This window comes from Equus asinus, chromosome 23, assembly GCF_041296235.1.
Source record: "Equus asinus isolate D_3611 breed Donkey chromosome 23, EquAss-T2T_v2, whole genome shotgun sequence".
In the NCBI taxonomy this organism is placed as follows: Eukaryota; Metazoa; Chordata; class Mammalia; order Perissodactyla; family Equidae; genus Equus; species Equus asinus.
Window position 1 is genome coordinate 49,684,577 of NC_091812.1, and position 19,148 is coordinate 49,703,724.

At 37.8% G+C, this 19,148-nt stretch overlaps 1 protein-coding gene across 1 annotated transcript in view; it reads left to right on the plus strand.

The window, feature by feature from the left end:
• CNTLN (centlein) overlaps window positions 1-18,290 on the plus strand; it is a 332,812-nt gene extending 314,522 nt beyond the window's left edge. The window contains exon 27 of the mRNA XM_070495463.1: window positions 18,252-18,290. Within this exon, the coding sequence (XP_070351564.1) occupies window positions 18,252-18,275 (24 nt within the window). The 3' untranslated portion in view covers window positions 18,276-18,290. The remainder of the gene's footprint in view (window positions 1-18,251) is intronic.
• The last annotated feature ends 858 nt before the right edge of the window (window positions 18,291-19,148 follow it).

Here is a 19,148-nt window from a genome sequence, read left to right on the forward strand (position 1 = left end):
CGGTTATAATCTAACAGCATTTCAAGTGCCACAAGTGCTAACATACTGCGATTTTTTTTATTGCCAGTGTATACCCATCATGTCAAAACAAGAAAAGAAAAGGAAAGTGGCTGTCAGATGTCACCCTTGTAAGGCACAGTGGAGTGTGGATTATTTTTGTATTGAATTGGATGGCAAAGCATCATGTTTATTATGCAATGACACTGTACCTATGCTAAAAGAATGCAGTATATACCAAAATTACCAGGCTAAGTACCCATCACAGTATTCCCAACTCACAGGAAAGCAACAGTAAGAAAAAAACTACAAAGCTTAAAATGTAATATCTCATCACAGCAGAATTTTATTACAAAGATAAAAATGAGTCTGCACAGTATCACCCTGATACCAAAACCAAAGACAGTACAAAGAAAGGAAGTTTGGTAGGCTGAAAAACGGCTCCTCAAGATGTCCACCTCTTAATCCTTGAAACCTGTGAATTTATTACTTTATGTGGCAAAAGGGACTTTGTAAATGTGATGAAATAAGGATCTTGAGTGGGGAGATTATGCTGGGTTATCTGTTTGGGCCTGATGCCTTTTAAGAAGGAGGCAAAAGGAGTCAGAGCGCAATACTACCACAGAAGCAGAGGGACAGAGAAATTTGAAGACGCTATCTCAATAGTTTTAAGTATGGAGGAAGAAGACCGCAAACCAAAGAATGCAGCCAGCCTCTGGAGACCGGAAAAGGCAAGGTAATGGATTCTGCCCTGGAGAAAGGCAAATGGATTCTTCCTGGGAAATGAGTTCTCGAGAAAGAACCAGCATTGTTGACGCCTTGACTTTAGCCTAGTGAAACTGATTTTGCACCTCCAGGACTGTAAGAGAATAAATTTTTGTGGTTTTAATCTAAGTTTGTGGTAACTTGTGATTGCAGCAGTAGAAAACTAATAAAATTTGCTAAAATTCTCTTTAGAATTTTTATATCTATGTTCGTGAGGGATATTTGTCAGAAGATACAAGACTAAGGCTGTTTCCGTATTCAAGAATAAGTTAATGTAAGCCACCATTTTAAGAGGCTAAAGAAGAAATATCATATGATCATAAAACTTTAGAAAAAGCATTTTAAAAAAAATCAATACCCATGCATTAAAAAAGCTCAGAAAACTAAGAACTTCCTGAATTTGATAGGAACATCTACAAAAAGACTATAGTTAACATACGTAATGATGGAAGATGGAATACTCCACCCTAAAGTCATGAACGAGGCAAGAATGTCCATCTCACCACTCTTACTCAACATAATATTGAAAATTCTAGCCAGCACAGTAAGGCAAGAAATGGGGACCGGAGGCAGGCATACAGATTGAAAATGGAAAAGTAAAGCTCTCTCCAAAAAAAATAAATAAAATAAAACCTTCTAGAATTAATAAGTGACTTCAACAAGGTCTCAAGATACAAGATCAAGATATTAAAATCAGTTATAATTCTATACACTAGTAAATGAGTAATATGTGGAAACAAAAATTTAAAATACAATACACTTTACAATTTCTTGAAAGGGAAGGAAAGAAATATTTAGGTGTAAGTCTAACGAAGCATGTACAAGACTTGTAGACTGAAAACTACAAATGCTGATGAGAGAAATCAAGGAAGATTAAATAAAGGGGGAGATACACTGAGAGCATGGATTAGGATGCTCAACATAGCCAAGACCTCAATTGTCTCCAAATTGATATATAGGTTTAACACACTTCCTGCCAAAATCACACTGTTTTGAAGATGGAGACAAGATTCTTCTAAAATCTGTATGGAAAAGCAAAGGAACAAAAATGGTTTTTAATTTTTTAAATGGAAGAAATCACTCTACCCGATTCCAAGACGTATTATATAGCTACACTAATGAAGGGTGTGTGGCGTTGGCAGAGGGATAGACACATAGACCAATGAAACAGAATAGAGAACAAAGAAATACACCCAAGAAAATATGCCCAACTGATTTTAAACAAAGGTTTGAAACAAGTTCAATGGAGGCAGTATAGCCTATCGGCAAATGGGGCAGAAGCAATTGGAAATCCCTAGGTTAAAAAAAAATCTTGACCTAAATGTTACATATTAGACACAAATTATCTCAAAATGGATCATACATTTAAATGTAAAATATAGAAGATAACATGAGACAAATTCTTCAGGATCCAAGACTTGGTGAAGAGTTTCTAGACATGACACCAAAAACATGATGCACCAAAGAAAAATTAGTAAATTTGACTTCATCAAAATTAAAAACTTTTGTTCAGGGAATAGACAAGCTACAAAATGGGAGAAAATATTTACAAACTACGTATCTGACAAAGGACTCATATCTAAAATAAGAAATTCTCAAAACTGAACAGTAACTCAGCAACAACAAAGCAACCCTCTATGAGTAACACTCGTGTCCTGGGAAGTCACAAAGTAAATGCAGAGGCCGTGGAAGCTACAAGCGAACGCTGGCATGATTACAGGTGTCAGAATATGGGACAGAGGGAGGAGTGGGTTTCATTAACACTGGCCCTTACTCTCCTATTAAAAGTTTTTCCTGTAAAAATTACTCAGAATTATTCAGGATTCTGCCAGGTAGAGCAAATGATGCTGAGATTTAGATGGTCCAAAGTGAAAATTGCTATAGGAAATTTATAGTCACAATGAGAAAGCCTTTCTGAGTACCCTGAAATAATGAAACAGAGAGTGGGTACCAGAAAACATTTTGAGAGCATCCTTTGTTGTCTGTGTCCAGAAGAGTTTGTGAAATCAGTGGACACGAGAGTTGATATTTTTAATTCCTACATTCCTGTGCATGTAACTCCCTTTGGTATTAATACAAAACTTATGTGAGTGATTTAATATAACATAATAGAATAAAAATGAGTTTTTTCTTGCCTGTGTGGCAAGGTTTCATCCAATAGATGACTTTTTAAAAAGCCTTTTGGCTTATTTTTTATTCTTTAAATATACAAACGTATCCTTTGAGGGAGTGAGGAAGATTGGCCCTGAGCCAACATCTGGTGCCAATCTTACTCTTTTTGCTTGAGGAAGATTGTCGCTGAGCTAACATCTGTGCCAATCTTCCTCTATTTTGTATGTGGGACACTGCCACAGCATGGCTTGATGACCAGTGTGTGGGTCTGCACCCAGGATCTGAACCCATGGACCTCAGGCCACCAAAGCAGAGCCTGCAAACTTAACCACTATGCCACCAGGCTGACCCATAAACATATTTTATTTTTAGGTTTTTTTCTATTCACTAGTCAATGGTGGACACTACAACCATTTCCTTTCCACAATCCAATCCTCAATTTCTTTCTTTCTTAAACAATGCACTTGGTCCACAAAACCACAATCTTGACATCCACTCCTTTGAACACTTTTTGCCATTCAGTTTTCCTTTCTCCTAGGATATCACCAGTAAAAATAAGTTTAAAAGAAGGTGGTGCCCTCCTGCCTCTTGGACTCATGGTTTATAATAGAGAAAATGTCACTATTTGTTAATGCTAATCCTGGCATGAGGGACCCAGGACTAGTAGTAGAGAGCTATTAAGACTTCCTTGGCTTGTGCCGAACCCCACTCCAGAAGCTGGAGACTTACCTTTTACTTACCTGAACCTCCTTAAAGCACTCTCAGCATATTTTGGGAAGAGATTTAATAAAGAGAGAATAAAAGTAAAAATATAAATGAAATTTGCGTTTTCCTACAACGTCTAATCTCAGGTCACTACTATTCAACCTGAGGGTGCAGAAAATCTTCCTATTGTCTTGACATGTTTCTTTGACTTAGGATCTAGTTCTTTTCTGGAGTTTAACCCCCACTATATGCTCCTTATCCTGGATAACTGTCAATATCCTTTGTCTCATCAGATAATCCTCTCCATTCTTCCATAGTGCTCCAATTCTGAGACGCTCCTCATTACTTCAGTGATGGAAGCGAGCCAGAAAAAGAAAAGCATATCCAAGCCATTTTTATTTTCCTGCTTTTCTTTTTCCTTTTATATAAATTTTTGTTTTGAAATAGTTTAACATTCATAAGAAGTTGCAAAAGTAGTATAGAGGGTTCTTGAGTAGCCTTCACCCAGATTCCCCGAATGATAACATCTTCCCTAACTGTAGTACATTGTCAAAATTAGGAAACTGACATTGGTACAATATTATTAGCTCAAAAAGAACATATATGGATTTCACAAGTTTTTACATTCATTTTGGGGGGTAGAGTTTTTGAAATTTTATCACACGTGTAAATTATATAACCATCACAGAGCTATTCCATCAACACAAAGAATATTCCTCATATTGCCTCTTAGTACTCACATCCTCCTTCCATTCCTAACCCCGGGCTACCACTGGTCTGTTCTCCACCGCTATAATTTTATCACTTTGAGAATGTTATATAAATGCAATTATACAACATATACCCTTTTGAGGTTGGCTCTTTTCACTCAGCAGAATGCCCTTGAGATCCATCTAAATTGTGTGTATCAGTAGTTCATTTCTTTTCGTTGCAGAATAACATCCCATTACATGGATGTACCACAGTTGGCTTATCCATTTACCCATCAGAGGACATAGGTAATTATATATCATGGGCTGCGGCCAATAGTTTGGCTGAATAGTCAGAGACTTGGAAGGAACATTGTTGGAAAATTGGTGACAAGGAAGTCTGGGGAAGAGATATGTAAGTAGACTTTACTGAATGGATGAAAAAGGTGAAGACTTTTGTGTCCCATGTGAATGCTCACCAAAGGATGACCTCAGCAGAGGAGGATTTTAATATTCAAGTGAATAGGACGAACTGTTCTGTGGATACCAGTCTGCCTCTTTCCCCAGCCACCCCTGCCATCGCCCAGATGGGCAGAGTGGCTATAGTGGCAGGGATGGAAGTTACGCATGGACTTCCGCTGACCAAGACCGACCTGGCTACAGCCACTGTTGGGTTCCCAATTGCCAGCAGCAGAGAACAACACTGAGTCCCTGATATGAAAAATTTCCCCCGGGGTGATCAGCCAGCTACCTGGTGGCAGGTTGATTACATTGGACTGTTACCGTCATGGAAGGGGCAGCATTTTATTCTTAGTAGAATAGACACACTGAACACAGATTTGCCTTTCCTGCACACAGTGCTTCAGCCAAAACTACCATCTGTGAACTTACAGAATGCTTTGTCTACCATCGTGGTACTTCACACAGCATTGCTTCTGATCAAGGAACTCACTTCACAACAAATGAAGTGGGTCAGTGGGCCCATGCTCATGGAATTCGCTGGTCTTATCATGTTCCCCACCATCCTGAAGCAGCTAGTTAGATAGAACAGTGGAATGGCCTTTTGAGAACTCAGTTACAGTGCCAGCTAGGTGGCAGTACCTTGCAACACTGAAGCAAGGTTCTCAAGGAGGCTGTATATGCTTTGAATTAGCATCCAATATATGGTGCTGTTTTTCCCACAGCCAGGATACATGGGTCCAGGAATCAAGGAGTGGAAATGGGAGTGGCACTACTCACTATTACTCCTAGTGACCCACTAGAGAAATGTTTTCTTTCTGTCCCTGTGACCTTATACTCTGCTGGCCTAGAGGTCTTAGCATCAAAGAAAGGAATGCTTCCAACAGGAGACACAACAATGATTCCACTGAATTGGAAGTTAAGACAACCACTCAGCCACTTTGGGCTCTGCATGCCTGTGAATCAACAGGCCAAGGAGGCAGTTTCTGTGCTGTTGGGGTGACTGATTTTGACTACTAAGGGGCAATTGGACTTCTACTCCACAATGGAGTATGTCTGGAATACAGGAGATCCCTTAAACCATCTCTTAGTATTTAATTTAATACCATGGCCTATGATTAAAGTCAATGGGAAGTTAATGGAAAACCCAACCTAGGCAGGACTACAGACAGCCCAGACCCTTCAGGAATGAAGGTTTGGGTCACCCCACCAGGTGAAGAACTTCAACCAGCTGAGGTGCTTGCTGAGGGCAAAAGGGAATACAGAATGGGTAGTGGAAGAGGGGAGTTAAATACCAGCTACAACCACACAACTGTTTACAGAAGTGAGGACTATAATTACCATGAGTATTTCCTCCTTACTTCATTATGAATGTGTGTGTGTGAAGTTAACAAGGAGTGAACTTGTGGTAGTTAATTTTAGGTGTCAAGTTGGCTCATCCACGGTGCCAGATATATGGCACCATACGCCAAACATTCTGAATTTTCTATGAGAGTGGTTTTGGATGAAATTGACATTTAAATCAGTGGACTTTGAGTAAAGCAAATTGCCCTCCATAATGTGGGTGGGCCTCATCCAATCAGTTGAAGGCCTGAATAGCACAAAGCACTGACCTCCCCTAAGGAAGAGGGAATTCTGCCAGCAGACAGCCTGTGGACTTGAACTGCAATATTGGCTCTTCCTGGTTCTCCAGTCTGCTGGCCCACCTTGCAGATTTTAGACTAGCCAGCCTCCATAATTGTGTGATCCAATTCCTTAAAACAAATTGTGTGCGTGTGTGTGTGTGTGTGTGTGTGTGTGTATACATATCCTATTGGTTTTGTTTCTCTGGAGAACCCTGGCTAATACACCAGCTTTTGACTATCGTATATAAAGTTACCATGAACGTTCACGTATAGTTTTTGTACAGAGAGAAGTTTTCATTACTCTAGAATAAATACCCATGAGTGTGATTTCATGGTCGTGCAGTATGTGTGTGTTTAACTTGGTAAGAAACTGCAAAAAAGGTTTTCTAGAGTGGCTATCCCATTTTACACTCCCTCCAACAAAGTCAAATCTTTGTCTTGAGGTCCGCTTCTGCAAGAACCCAAGAGAGCATATCAGAAATGGTCCTAGGAAGCACGTTTTCAGCATGGGGTTCCGGATTTGCATCATTCACTATCCAAATGACAGTGAAGACCCCATTACTGGTGATCACTGGGGATGATAACCCCCACATGCTGTAGTATCACAATTACTACGACTTACCTGTGGTCACTTGGGAGGCCGTATGAGTGGGAAAGGATGCCCTTGTGTAATATGTCTAGTATTTGAAAGATATGGGAGCAAAAATAATTATAAAAACTCTGGAATTGGGTGGCTACTATTAAGTGGTACTGGTATGTTGAAGGAAGAAAATGCCAGTGTCAGGTCAGTCAATTATCAGCTTAAGACATAGTATAAAAGCCAGAAATTTTATTTGGCAGCACTTAAGGAGATTTCAATCTCCTGCAACCACGGGGCATGATGGGACTAAAAATTAGGCCCAGGATCTGTTTATAACAATAGTAAATTTACAAAGAAAAAAGAAAAAAGGTGCATGTGTGAATACATAGTCCCAGCAAGTCAAATCGCATTTACTCTGATGTCCCGGGAATTCTCCTACACAGTCAGGGTCCTGAAAGGGAAAGAGAGGGATGCTGAGAACTCGCCTGGGACATCAGAGAAAATGCAATTGGGAATTTCAAAAATTTATTTTTGTTGAGATATAACTGACATGTAACTTAATGTAAGTTTAAGGTGTACAACTTGTTGATTTAATACATTTATATATTGCAATATGATTACCACCATACTGTTAGCTAACGTCTCTACCACGTCACATAATTACCTTTTTTTTCCAGTGGGAACAATTAAGATCTAGTCTCTTAGCATCTTTGAAGTTTATAACACAGTATTGCTGTCTATAATCACTAGGCTGTGCATCGGACCTCTAGGACTTATTTATCTACTAGTTCCAAGTTTGTACCCTTAAACAACATATCCCCAATTCCTCTCCCACCGCCACACCTGTCTCTGGTAAACACCATTCTACTCTCTGTTTTTATGAGTTCAGTTTTTTAGATTCCACATGTAAGTGATATTATACAGTATTTGTCTTTCTCTGTCTTAGCATAATGCCCTCAAGAATCATCCATGTTGTCACAAATGGCAAGATTTCCTTCTTTCTCATGGCTGAATAATATTCCATTGTATATATATATACCACATGTTCTTTATCCACTTAGCCATTGATAGACACTTAGGTTGTTTCCATATCTTGGCTATTGTGAATAATGCTGCAATAAACATGGGAGTGCAGATACCTGTTTTCATTTCCTTTGAATATATACCCAGAAGTGGGATTGCTGGACCATATGGTATTTCTATTTTTAATTTTTGGTGGAACCTCCGTACTGTTTTCCAAGTGGGTAAACCAGTTTAGATTCCTACCAACAGTGTATAAGGATCCGTTATCTCCACATCCTCACAACACTTGTTATCTCTTATCTTCTTGATGATAGCCATTCTAACAGGTGTAAGTTGATAGGTCATTGTGGTTTTGATTTGCATTTCCATGATGATTAGCGATGTTGAGCATCTTTTCATGTAATTCTTGACCATTTGGATGTCTTCTTTGGAAAAACGTCTATTCAGGTTTTCTGCTCATTTTTTAGTCATATTACTTGTGTTTTTTTGTTACTGAGTTGTATGAGTTCTTTATATATTTTTTATATTAACCCCTTATCTGATTATACCAGTTTGCAAATATTTTCTCCACTTCCATATGTCGCCTTTTCATTTTGTTGACTGTTTCTTTTGCTGTGCTTGGTGTTTTTAGTTTGATGTAGTTCCACTTGTTGATTTTTGCTTTTGTTACTTGTGCTTTTTTTATTTCATATCCAAAAAGAATCATTACCCAGACCAATGTCAAGGAACTTCTTCTCTATGTTTCTTCTAGGAGTTTTATGGTATCAGGTCTTATGTTTAAGTCTGTAATGCATTTTGAGTTCAATTTTGTGAGTGTTGTAAGACACAGGTCCAATTTCATTTTTCTGCATGTGGTTATCCAGTTTCCCCAACACCGTTTATTGAAGAGACTATTAAGTGTTCTTGGCTCCTTTGTCAGTTGTTAGTTGACTATATACGCTGGGGTTTATTTCTGGGCTCTCTATTCTATTCCTTTGGCCTATGTGTCTGTTTTTATGCCAGTGCCAACTGTTTTAATTTTTATAGCTTTGTAGTACAGTTTGAAATAAGGAAGTGTGATGCCTCCAGCTTTGTTCTTTCTCGGGATTGCTTCGACCATTTGAGGTCTTCTGAGGTTCCATAAAAATTTTAGGGTTATTTTTCTATTTCTGTGAAAAATTATAATTTTGATAGATATTGTGTTGAATCTATAGAAGGCTTTGGGTAGTATGGAGATTTTTAACAATATTAATTCTTCTGATCCCTGAACACAGGATATCTTTACATTTGTTTGTGTCTTCAATTTCTTTCATCAAAGTCTTGTAGTTTTCATTGTATAGATTTTTCACTTCCTACTTTAAATATATTCCTAAGAATTTTGTTTATGATGCTATTGTGAATGGGATATTTTTCTTTATTTCTTTTTCGGATGTTTCATTGTTAGTGTATAGAAATGCAACTGACTTCTGTATGTTTACTTTACATCCTGTAACTTTAGTGAATTCGTCTATTAGTTCCAACAGTTTTTGGTTGAATCTTTAGGATTTTCTATATATAGGATCATATCATCTGCAAATAATGACAATTTTACTTCTTCCTTTCTGACTTAAAGGCCTTTTTATTTCTTTGTCTTGCCTATTTTCTCTAGCTATTTAGGACTTCCAGTAATATGTTGAATAAGAGAGGTGAGGGCAGACACCTTTGTCTTGTTTCTGATCTTAGAGGAACAGCTTCAATTTTTTGAATGTACTGTTAACTGTGGGTTTGTTGTATGTGGCCTTTATTATGTTGCTATATGTTTCTTCTATCCCCAATTTGTTGAGGGTTTTAATAATGAAAGGATGTTGTATTTTGTCAAATGCTTTTTCTGCGTCTATTGAGATAATCAGATGATTTTTACCTTTTGTTCTGTTAATATGGTGTTTCACATTTGTTGATTTGCATATATTGAACCATCCTTGCATCCCAGGGATAAATCCCTCTTGGTTACAGTGTGTGATCCTTTTAATGTGTTGTTGAATTCACTTTGCTACTATTTTGTTGAGAATATTTGCATCTGTATTCATCAGGGATATTTATCTGAAGTTTTCTTTTATTGTAGTATCTTTATCTGGCTTTGGTATCAGGGTAATTGTGACTGTAATTGAGAAGTGTGAACCCTCAGGTTCCTCTGAACCCTCTGGGCTGGCAAAAAACCCACTCCTCCGTTGCTGGAAGATAGCAGTCCTCCTGTGCCTAGAGACCAGGCATACTTCACCTGAGACAAGTGCCTCTCAAGATGATACTTGCCTTTCTCAAAAATCTTTCCCCATCCCCCACCATTGCTTTTAGATTGATACTTAGAGTCAAGTTATAGCATAGCTCAACCATGGAAGTACTGCCCAGGCTTCAGAAGTAAAGAGTATTTCACAGAAGAGCTACAGAATCTAACTAAAATAATATCAACAAGAACTGGAAGAACATGCCTGGAAATGGATCTTGAGAGTGCTGAAAAGAATATAAGGCTGTATATGCAAGAGTTTGTTGATATGGGACATTCCCTGTGACTCATACTTTAACATCCTGCCAAAGACACCTGAGATTGATCTTAATATATTACTGGAATGACTACTTGAAGCTTGGAAAATAATCATAGTTTATTGCAAAATAGGTGAAGTTGCCACAATTACCCTAGCAAAGTATTGAGGAAAAGGTCAAATGGTTCAAAGAGTGGGCACACTAAACTAGATTTATTATAAAAGACCGTAGAACTCACTGGCTGACTATATTGTCCAGGAGAGTGTAGAGGACACTCCTTTTACTAGAATAATAAGAATTCTCTAGTGAGGGGGTCACTGGAAGTGTTAAGAAGCTCAATGATGACTGTCTCTTGTAGGCTGGGGTTGCTGCTATGGAAATGGGGTCCCTAGTGACAATTAAGATGAAAGGATCCTGAAATATCAGAAGCCAAGTGACAGCATGCAAGACAGTGAGAGGCAAGGTGGACATAATTGCCGTAATGCAAAGCCAGAATGGCAACTGGGGGCCCCAACCCTCCGGGATATGTAGTGAAGGCTGACAGATCACAGTGTTCTTAGGGATGAAATAGAGGGATGGGTAGCCAATCTTGATGTGTATCATCAAAAAAGGTCACGGGTGGGTGAGGAGAATACTGATGTCAGCTGCTGCAATAAAAAAAATCATAATCCCTCACACTGCTTCCAGACTTGAATCTGTTCTCAGACCTAGAGTCTGTTGATTAGAGATTGCCTGGGGGGCCAGCCCTGTGGCCGAGTGGTTGAGTTCGCACACTCCCATTCACCAGCCCGGGTTTCACCGGTGTGGATCCTGGTCACCGACCTAGCACTGCTCATCAGGCCGTGCTGAGGTGGCGTCCCACATAGCACAACCAGAGGGACCTACAACTAGAATATACAAGTGTGTGCTGGGGGGCTTTGGAGAGAAGAAGAAGAAGAAAAAAGATTGGCAACACATGTTAGCTCAGGAGCCAATCTTTAAAACAAAAAGATTGCTTGGAGGAAGGACCCTGCAACACTTCAGATATGCAGTAGTGGTTTTCTCAATTCTTCTTCCAAAGGGACCTACAGTTACACAATAATTTCACACTGTACAAAAGGGAATACTACTTTTTTGGACACAGGATCCAAACTGACGCTGGCACCTAGGACCCTAAACACCATAATGAGCTCTGATTAAAGTGGATCATACAGAGGTCAGGTAATAAGAGGAGTTCTGGTCTACATCTACACCACAGTGGGTTCATATGTCCAGGCATCTACTATGTGATCATTTTCCTAATCCCACTGAGGACATCATTAAAACAGATGTGATTTTTCAGCTGACAGAATCATTAAATTGATTTCCTGATCTGTTTTGAACGAGTCATAACAGCAGGAATGGCCAAATGGACCCCTCTGAAGCTGCCTCCTGCCTGAGCCAAGAGAGTAAATCAGAAGCAATATTGCATTTTGAATATAATGGCAGAAATTAGGCCAATCTCAAAGACTTAAAGGCTGCCAAGATGGCAGTCACTCATTATTCCATTCAATTCACCAGTCTGGACCTTGCAAAATCATAACAGTTGATGATGGACCACACAACTCAGCTAAGTGGAAGCTCAATTACAGTTCCTCTACTGAATTTGTATCTTTACCAGACTGATCGGCAGAGCCCCAGGCCAATGATATGCAGCTCTTGATACGGCAAACTTATTCTTTTCAACTTCAACAGGAGAGAAGATCAAAGCAGTACACAAATACACATTTACTTAGAACAGACAGAAAAACACATTCCTGGTTTTACCCCAGGGTTGTATTAACTCTCTCACTATTTGTCATAAGATAGTCAAAGCGATCTTGATTGCATGCTGTGCAGAATATCATCTGTTCTAGCATATTAATAATGTCATGTTCCTTGGATCAGATGAACTTGAAGTAGCAAGTACTCTGAATGCCAGCCACATACTCCCCAGAGGTTGGAAATCAACTCTGCAAGATTTGAGGGCATGTCCTATCGGTGAAAATTTTAGAAATGTGATGGTTTGACGTATTCCAGAACATCCCCTCAAGGATGTAAGATAAATCCTTGCACTTTTATCCATGAAGACAAAAGCGCAGCACTAGGTAGGCTGCTTCAGATTTTGAATACTTTCTGACCCATTTATTGGGTGATCAGAAGGCCCGTACAAGACGGGGCTCTGCAGTAGATTCAGACTGGTATATGCAACACTCCCACTTGGACCCAGCATATCCCTCAGTGTGGGGCATCTGCAGTAAATAAGACTGCTGTGAGGATTTTCTGACAAGCCCCAATAGGAGGGTCACAGTGCAGACATCTAGGTTTCCAGAGAAAGACTGTGCTGTCTGCAAAAAGCAGCTCTAGGCAGACTACTGAGTGCCTGACCATAGGACATCAAAGGATTATGTGACCAAAACAGAGTTGTCCATCATGAGCTGGGGATTGTGACACCCACCAAGTCGTATTTTAGGCTGGTATCTGGTTTTACAAGAGAGTCACATGTTTATGAAGGCATATTCATCAGTTTACCTGGGCAATTTGATTGTTTTCTAGGTGTCACAAAATAGCAAATTAACTGCCAATGGAGTTTTACAAACTGTGGTCTTACCACATTTAGTTTAATAAAATTATTTTGATATATTAATTGTATGCAAATAATTCCTTAAAAATAGCTTGTCCATTTTCCATTAATTGTTTTTATCTTTTTCTGAAGCCTCTTCCCTACCTTAAAATTATATATTTTACAAAACCCTCCTATATTCCACCCAGCAGATTATATAGTTTTTTCTTTACATGTTGATTTTAATTCATCTTGAATTTATTTTATGTGTAGTGTGACATAAAGATCTCTTATTTTTCCAAATTAATAGTAAATTTTTCTATCACTTAGCTTTTCCTTTCTTCAGTGAAGGGAAATGTTGCCCTCATAATATACTAATTTCTCAAATATATGTGGTTCTGTTTATGGATTCTCTATTACGTGCAATTGACTTCCTGTACTAATAGTACTCTGTTTAATTATTGTGGCTTTATATTACTTCTTGATATCCAGAAAGATCTATCTCCTTTGTTCTTTTGTTTGTGCTTATATGTTGCATTTTTAGAAGGCTATTGTTTTTTTGGGTGGGGGGGGTTGTTTTTGTTTTTCTGCTTTATCTCCCCAAATCCCCCCGGTACATAGTTGTATATCTTAGTTGCAGGTCATTCTAGTTGTGGCATGTGGGATGCCGCCTCAACGTGGCCTGACCAGAGGTGCCATGTCCGCGCCCAGGATCCGTACCAGCGAAACCCTGGGCCGCCGCAGCGGAGTGCACGAACTTAACCACTCGGCCACGGGCCGGCCCCCCTAGAAGCCTATTGTTGTGTAGTTTCTCTTCCAGATAAAATTTCAATTGAAATGTGTATTGAGATAACTGTAGAGTCACGTGCAGTTGCAAGAGACAATACAGAAAAGAGCTCATGTGCATCTTACCAGTTTCCCCCAAGTGGCAGCATTTGTGAAAGTACAATATGTGAATCAAAAGGAGGATATTGCTATTGATACAATCCACCGATCCTGTTCAGATTTCCCGAGTTTTACTTGTATTCGTGTGTTTAGCTGTACATAATTTTATCATATGTGTATATAAGTTCACGTATCCACCCCCACACTCAGCATAGCGGATAGTGCCGTCATTGCAATTATCCCTCATGTTGCCTTTCATAACCACACTACCTCCCTCCAACCCCCATGCCTTACCCCCGGCCACCATTAACTTCCTCTGTGTCTAAAATTTTGTCAGTTCAAAAATGTTATAGCAGTGGAATCCTACAGTATGTAACCTTTGGAGTTGGAATTTATGACTTTTTTCACTCAATATAATTCCCTGTAAGTTAATCCAAATTCTATGTAACGATACAAAAAGCAAAAAGCTTTTTATTGCTGAGTAGTATTCCACAGGATGGCTGTACCACAGTTTGTTAAACTGTTCATCTGTTGAAGGACATCTGGGCTGATTCCAGGTTTTGGCTCAATAAAGCTGCTATGAACACTCGTGTACAGGTTTTTGTGCAAACATAAACGTCCATTCCTCTGGAACAGACGTCCAAGAGTGCAATTGCTGGCTTGTACGGAAATTAGGTGTTTAGCTTTTCAGAAACTGACAAGCTGTGTTCCATGGTGGCTGTGGCATTTTACATTCCCACCAGCAATGCATGAGTGAGCCAGTTTCTCTGCATCTGCGACAGTATTTGGTGATTTTACCACTTTATTTTAGCAATTCTGATAGGAGTATAGTACCTCATTGTGGTTATAATCTGCATTTTCCCGATGGCTGATGATGTGGAACAGCTTTTAATGTCTTTATTTGCCATCTGCATATCCTCTTCAGTGAAATTTCATATATTTTCCCCATTTTCTAATTGGATTGTTTGGATGTTTTATTTATTTGTTTGTTTGCTGTTCAGTGTGAGAGTTTCTTATATATTACAGATCTAGTCTTTTGTTAGATATGTTCCTGGGGATATCCAATGGCTCCACTCCTTTCATTGAAAAGGTTATTTATTGAGTTGCTTCTGCATTTTTGTCAAAAATCAGTTAGTGTATTCATGTGGGCCTACTTTCAAATTCTCTATTCAGTTCCATTGGTCTATGTGTCTATCCCTCTGCCAATATCACACCATGTTAATTATGGTAGATACACATTAAGCTTTAATATCAGGTAAACTTATTTATTCCACTTTATTCTTCTTAATCAAAATTGCTTTAGCTATTTTATGGCTATGCCTTTCCATATAATTTTAGAATAACTTTGCTGTGTCTACTGAAAATCTACAGAGATTTTCATAGGAATTACATTAAGCTTATAGATCAGTTTTGGGAGAAATGATACCTTCACTGTGTTTAGTTTTCTAATCCATGAAAAGTGTCTCTCCATTTATTTAGATTTCCTTTAATTTCTTTCATCTGAATTTTGTAATAATCAGATCCTGCACATATTTTGTTAAACATATACCTAAGTATTTAATTTTCTTTGGAGCAATTGAAATGGTTTTGTATTTTAACTTCTGGTTTCCATGTGTTCATTGCTGGTATATAGGAACATGGTCGATTTTTGTATGTTGGTCTTGTGTCCTGGAAACTTGCTGAATTTACTTATTCATTCTGGGAGAATTTTGGGGGGTTTTTGGTAGATACCTTGGTATTTTCTATATAGACAATCATGTCATCTGCAAATAGAAACAGTTTTACTTCTTCCTTTCTTGTTCTCTATTTTCTTTTCTTGCCTTATTACAGTGGCTAGACTTTCCAGTACTATGTTGAATAAGGGTTGTTAGAGTGAATGAGCATTCCTACTTTGTTCCTGATCTTAGGGGGAAAGCATTAAGTCTTTCATGATTAAGTATGATGTTAGCTGTAGGCTTTTTGATGCACATTTTCTATCAAGTTGGGGGTAATTCCCTTCTGTTCCTAAATTGGTGAGAATTTTTATACTGAATAAGTGTTGGATTTTGTTAAAATCTTTTTAGGGAGGAGGGAAATTATCTGATATGGTCATATAATTTTTCTTTTTTAGCTTGTTGATATGGTGAATTACACTGATTAATTTTTAAATATTTGAACAGTCTTGCATACCTGAAATAAATCCTAATTGGTCTTGGTGTTTAATTCTTTTTATACATTCTTTGATTTGTTTGCTAATATTTTGTTGAAGATTTTTGTGCTAAGTTCATGAGAGATATTGGTCTGTAATTTTCTTATTTGGTACTATCTTGGTCTGGTTTTAGTGTCAGAATAATATTGGCCTTAATAAACGAGTTGAGAAGTGTTCTCTCTTCTTTTATTTTCTGAGAGAAATTTTGTAAAATTAATGTTAATTTTTAAAAATGTTTTGTAGCTCTCTCCAGTGAAACCATCTGGGCCTGAGGATTTATTTTCTGGGAGCTTCTAAATTATTTCTTCAATGGTTAGAGTGTTACTCAGATTATCTATATCATCTTGGTTGAATTTTGGGAGTTTGTGGGTTTTGAGGAATTAATCCATTTTTTCTAAGCTATTGATTAATTAATATAAATTTGTTTAGATTATTCCTTTATTATCTTTTTAATGGCTGTAGGATCTATAGTCATATTCCCTACTTAATTTCTGACATTAGTGATTTGTGTCTTCTTTTGATTTTTCCAGTCTTGATAGAGGTGTATCAATTTATTGAGTTTTTTGAAGAAGCAGTTTTTTGTTTTTTCTATTGTTTTCTTTTTTTCAATTTCATTGATTTCTGCTCTTTATTATTCCCTTCCTTCTATTTGTTTGGAGTTAATTTTTCTCTTCTTTTTCCTAGTTCGTTGAGGTAGACACTTAGTGCTATAAATTTTCCTCTTACCACTGCTTTAACTGCATTCCATGTATTTTGATATGTTGCATTTTCTTTTCATTCAGTTATACATATTTTAAAATCTCCTTTGAGACTTTCTGTTTGACCCACAGATTATTTAAAAGTGTGTTGTATAATTTTCACATGTTTAGAGATTTTCCTGTTGTCTTTCTGTTACTAACTGCTAGCTTGATTTCTTTATGATCACAGAATACACTATGTATGATTTCAACTCTTTTAAAATTTTTTGAAATTTGTTTCATGGCCAAGGATTTGAACTGTTTTTCTGAATGGTCCCTGTGCACTTGAGAAAAGCAATATGTACTATGCTGTTGTTTCATGGAATCTTCTGTAAGTGCCAATTAAAACCTGTTGGTTGATTGTCTTGTTTAGATTTCCTATGTCCTTGCTGATTTTTTTCTCTAGTGGTTCTATTTGTTGCTGAGGAGGGGGTGTTGAAGTCCCCAACTACAGCTGTGCATTTATCTATTTCTCCTTTCAGTTCTTTCAGTTTTTACTTCATGTGTCTTGCAGCTCTATTGACTGGTCCATATACAGTTAGGATCATTATATCTTCCTGATAGAGTAATCTTGTTGTCTTGTCTGTATATATTTAGGATCATTCTATCTTCCTGGTGGAGTATTCTTGTTGTCCTTAAGTAATGCCCCTCTTTGTCTCTGCTAATTCTCCTTGCTCTAAGTTCTACTTTATCAAATGTTAATGTAGCCACTCCTTCTCTTTTTAAATTAATATTTGTATGGTATATCTTTTTCCATCCTTTTCCTTTCAGCCTACCTATGTCATTGAATTTGAAGTAAGTTTCTTGTGATTAGCATATAGTTGGAGTGTGTGTTATCCACTCTGCCAATCTCTGTCTTTTTATTAGTGTATTTAGACCATTTTCATTTAAGGTAATTATTGATATGTTAGTGCTTAAGTGGGCCATTTTATTATTTGCTTTCTATTTGTTTTTTCTATTTCTCATTCCTTTGTGTCTCTCTTCTCTTGCTTTCCTGTGGATTACTAGTATACTTTTTAGTACTCAATCTTGGTTTATTTATACTTTTAGAGATTAACTCTTTGTATTTTTTTAGTGGTTGCTCTGGGGAATACTGTTCTGTGTGTTTGTATGTCTGTGTGACTTATGACAGTGTACTTGTTTTAACATTTTACATTTTGAAGTGTAGAAAACTCACTTCCATCTAGGTCCCTTTACCTCCCTCACTTTTAATATCATTGTGTTGAGTATCAGAATGTATTCTAATTTGTGTTTTATGTTTCAACCATAAAATATGTTGTAAAAAAAAAAACTCATGAGAAAAGGGAAAGTCTTGCATGAACACATATTTTTGCTTTTTCTGTTATTCCTTCCTATTTCTTGATGCTTCTTTCTTTTATCACTTCCTTGTTGTTTGAAGAATTTGTTTGTTTGTTTGTCTTCTCATTCAGGATTTATTGTCAAGCTTGATTTAGATTATCATCCAGTGTTTTGATCAAGTCTCAAGAAAGTGTCATCAAACAGCTGCCTGCCTGATGGCCATATGTGACATAACCCAACGCTGCTCGAGCATCTGAACTATGTGAATTTCTATCACTGAAGCTGAAATGTGGTTGTCCTGGTCTGTCTGCAACCAATGGTCACATTCAGGAACTGCCAGTGAGGGCATCAAGCAGAGCAGATTATTGGGACCAGCTATATTGACATCAGTTTTTCTATTTTCACAGCCCATGGATAAAATGACAAACACAAATGCATGTCATATGACCAGTGACAGCTGTTGCTTGACATAGACAAAAAATATCATTATTTTGCCAGGCTGTGGTGTTGGATATGGTGTGAAAGACAATGTTCCTTATTCTCACCATCATCCTGGACTGCTTGAGGTTAAAGGTCCTCCCCAGGAGGTAAGGTTGCTGTTCATCTAAAAAAGTCATGAAATCAAGATGTCTCATATCAGTAGGTGAGACATATTTGCCACTCACCCCATGCTTGATGCTGACTTTTTATCTGAAAGGATCAGGTGTGGGAGGAACAAGGCAATTTGAAAAAATTTACAGAGACATATTTTTCCTACCTCTTTGGCTGATGTGACTTATTGCAAATGAATTCAGAAAGAATAATTGAGCAGTCACTGTCTTCATAGAGTAAGACCACGTCAAGCCAACAGGAGAATCCAGGTGGTTAGAAGAGGATTAAGCATAAATCCTGTAGACCCACTTTTGATCAGGTTGCAACGTGGAAGATGTAGCAAACAGATTGGTCTATTAGTGGAAAAAAAGACACATAGTCTGTAGCAATGTTTAGGGCCTAATCACAAATGCTTAGAATAGATCTATAGGACCACT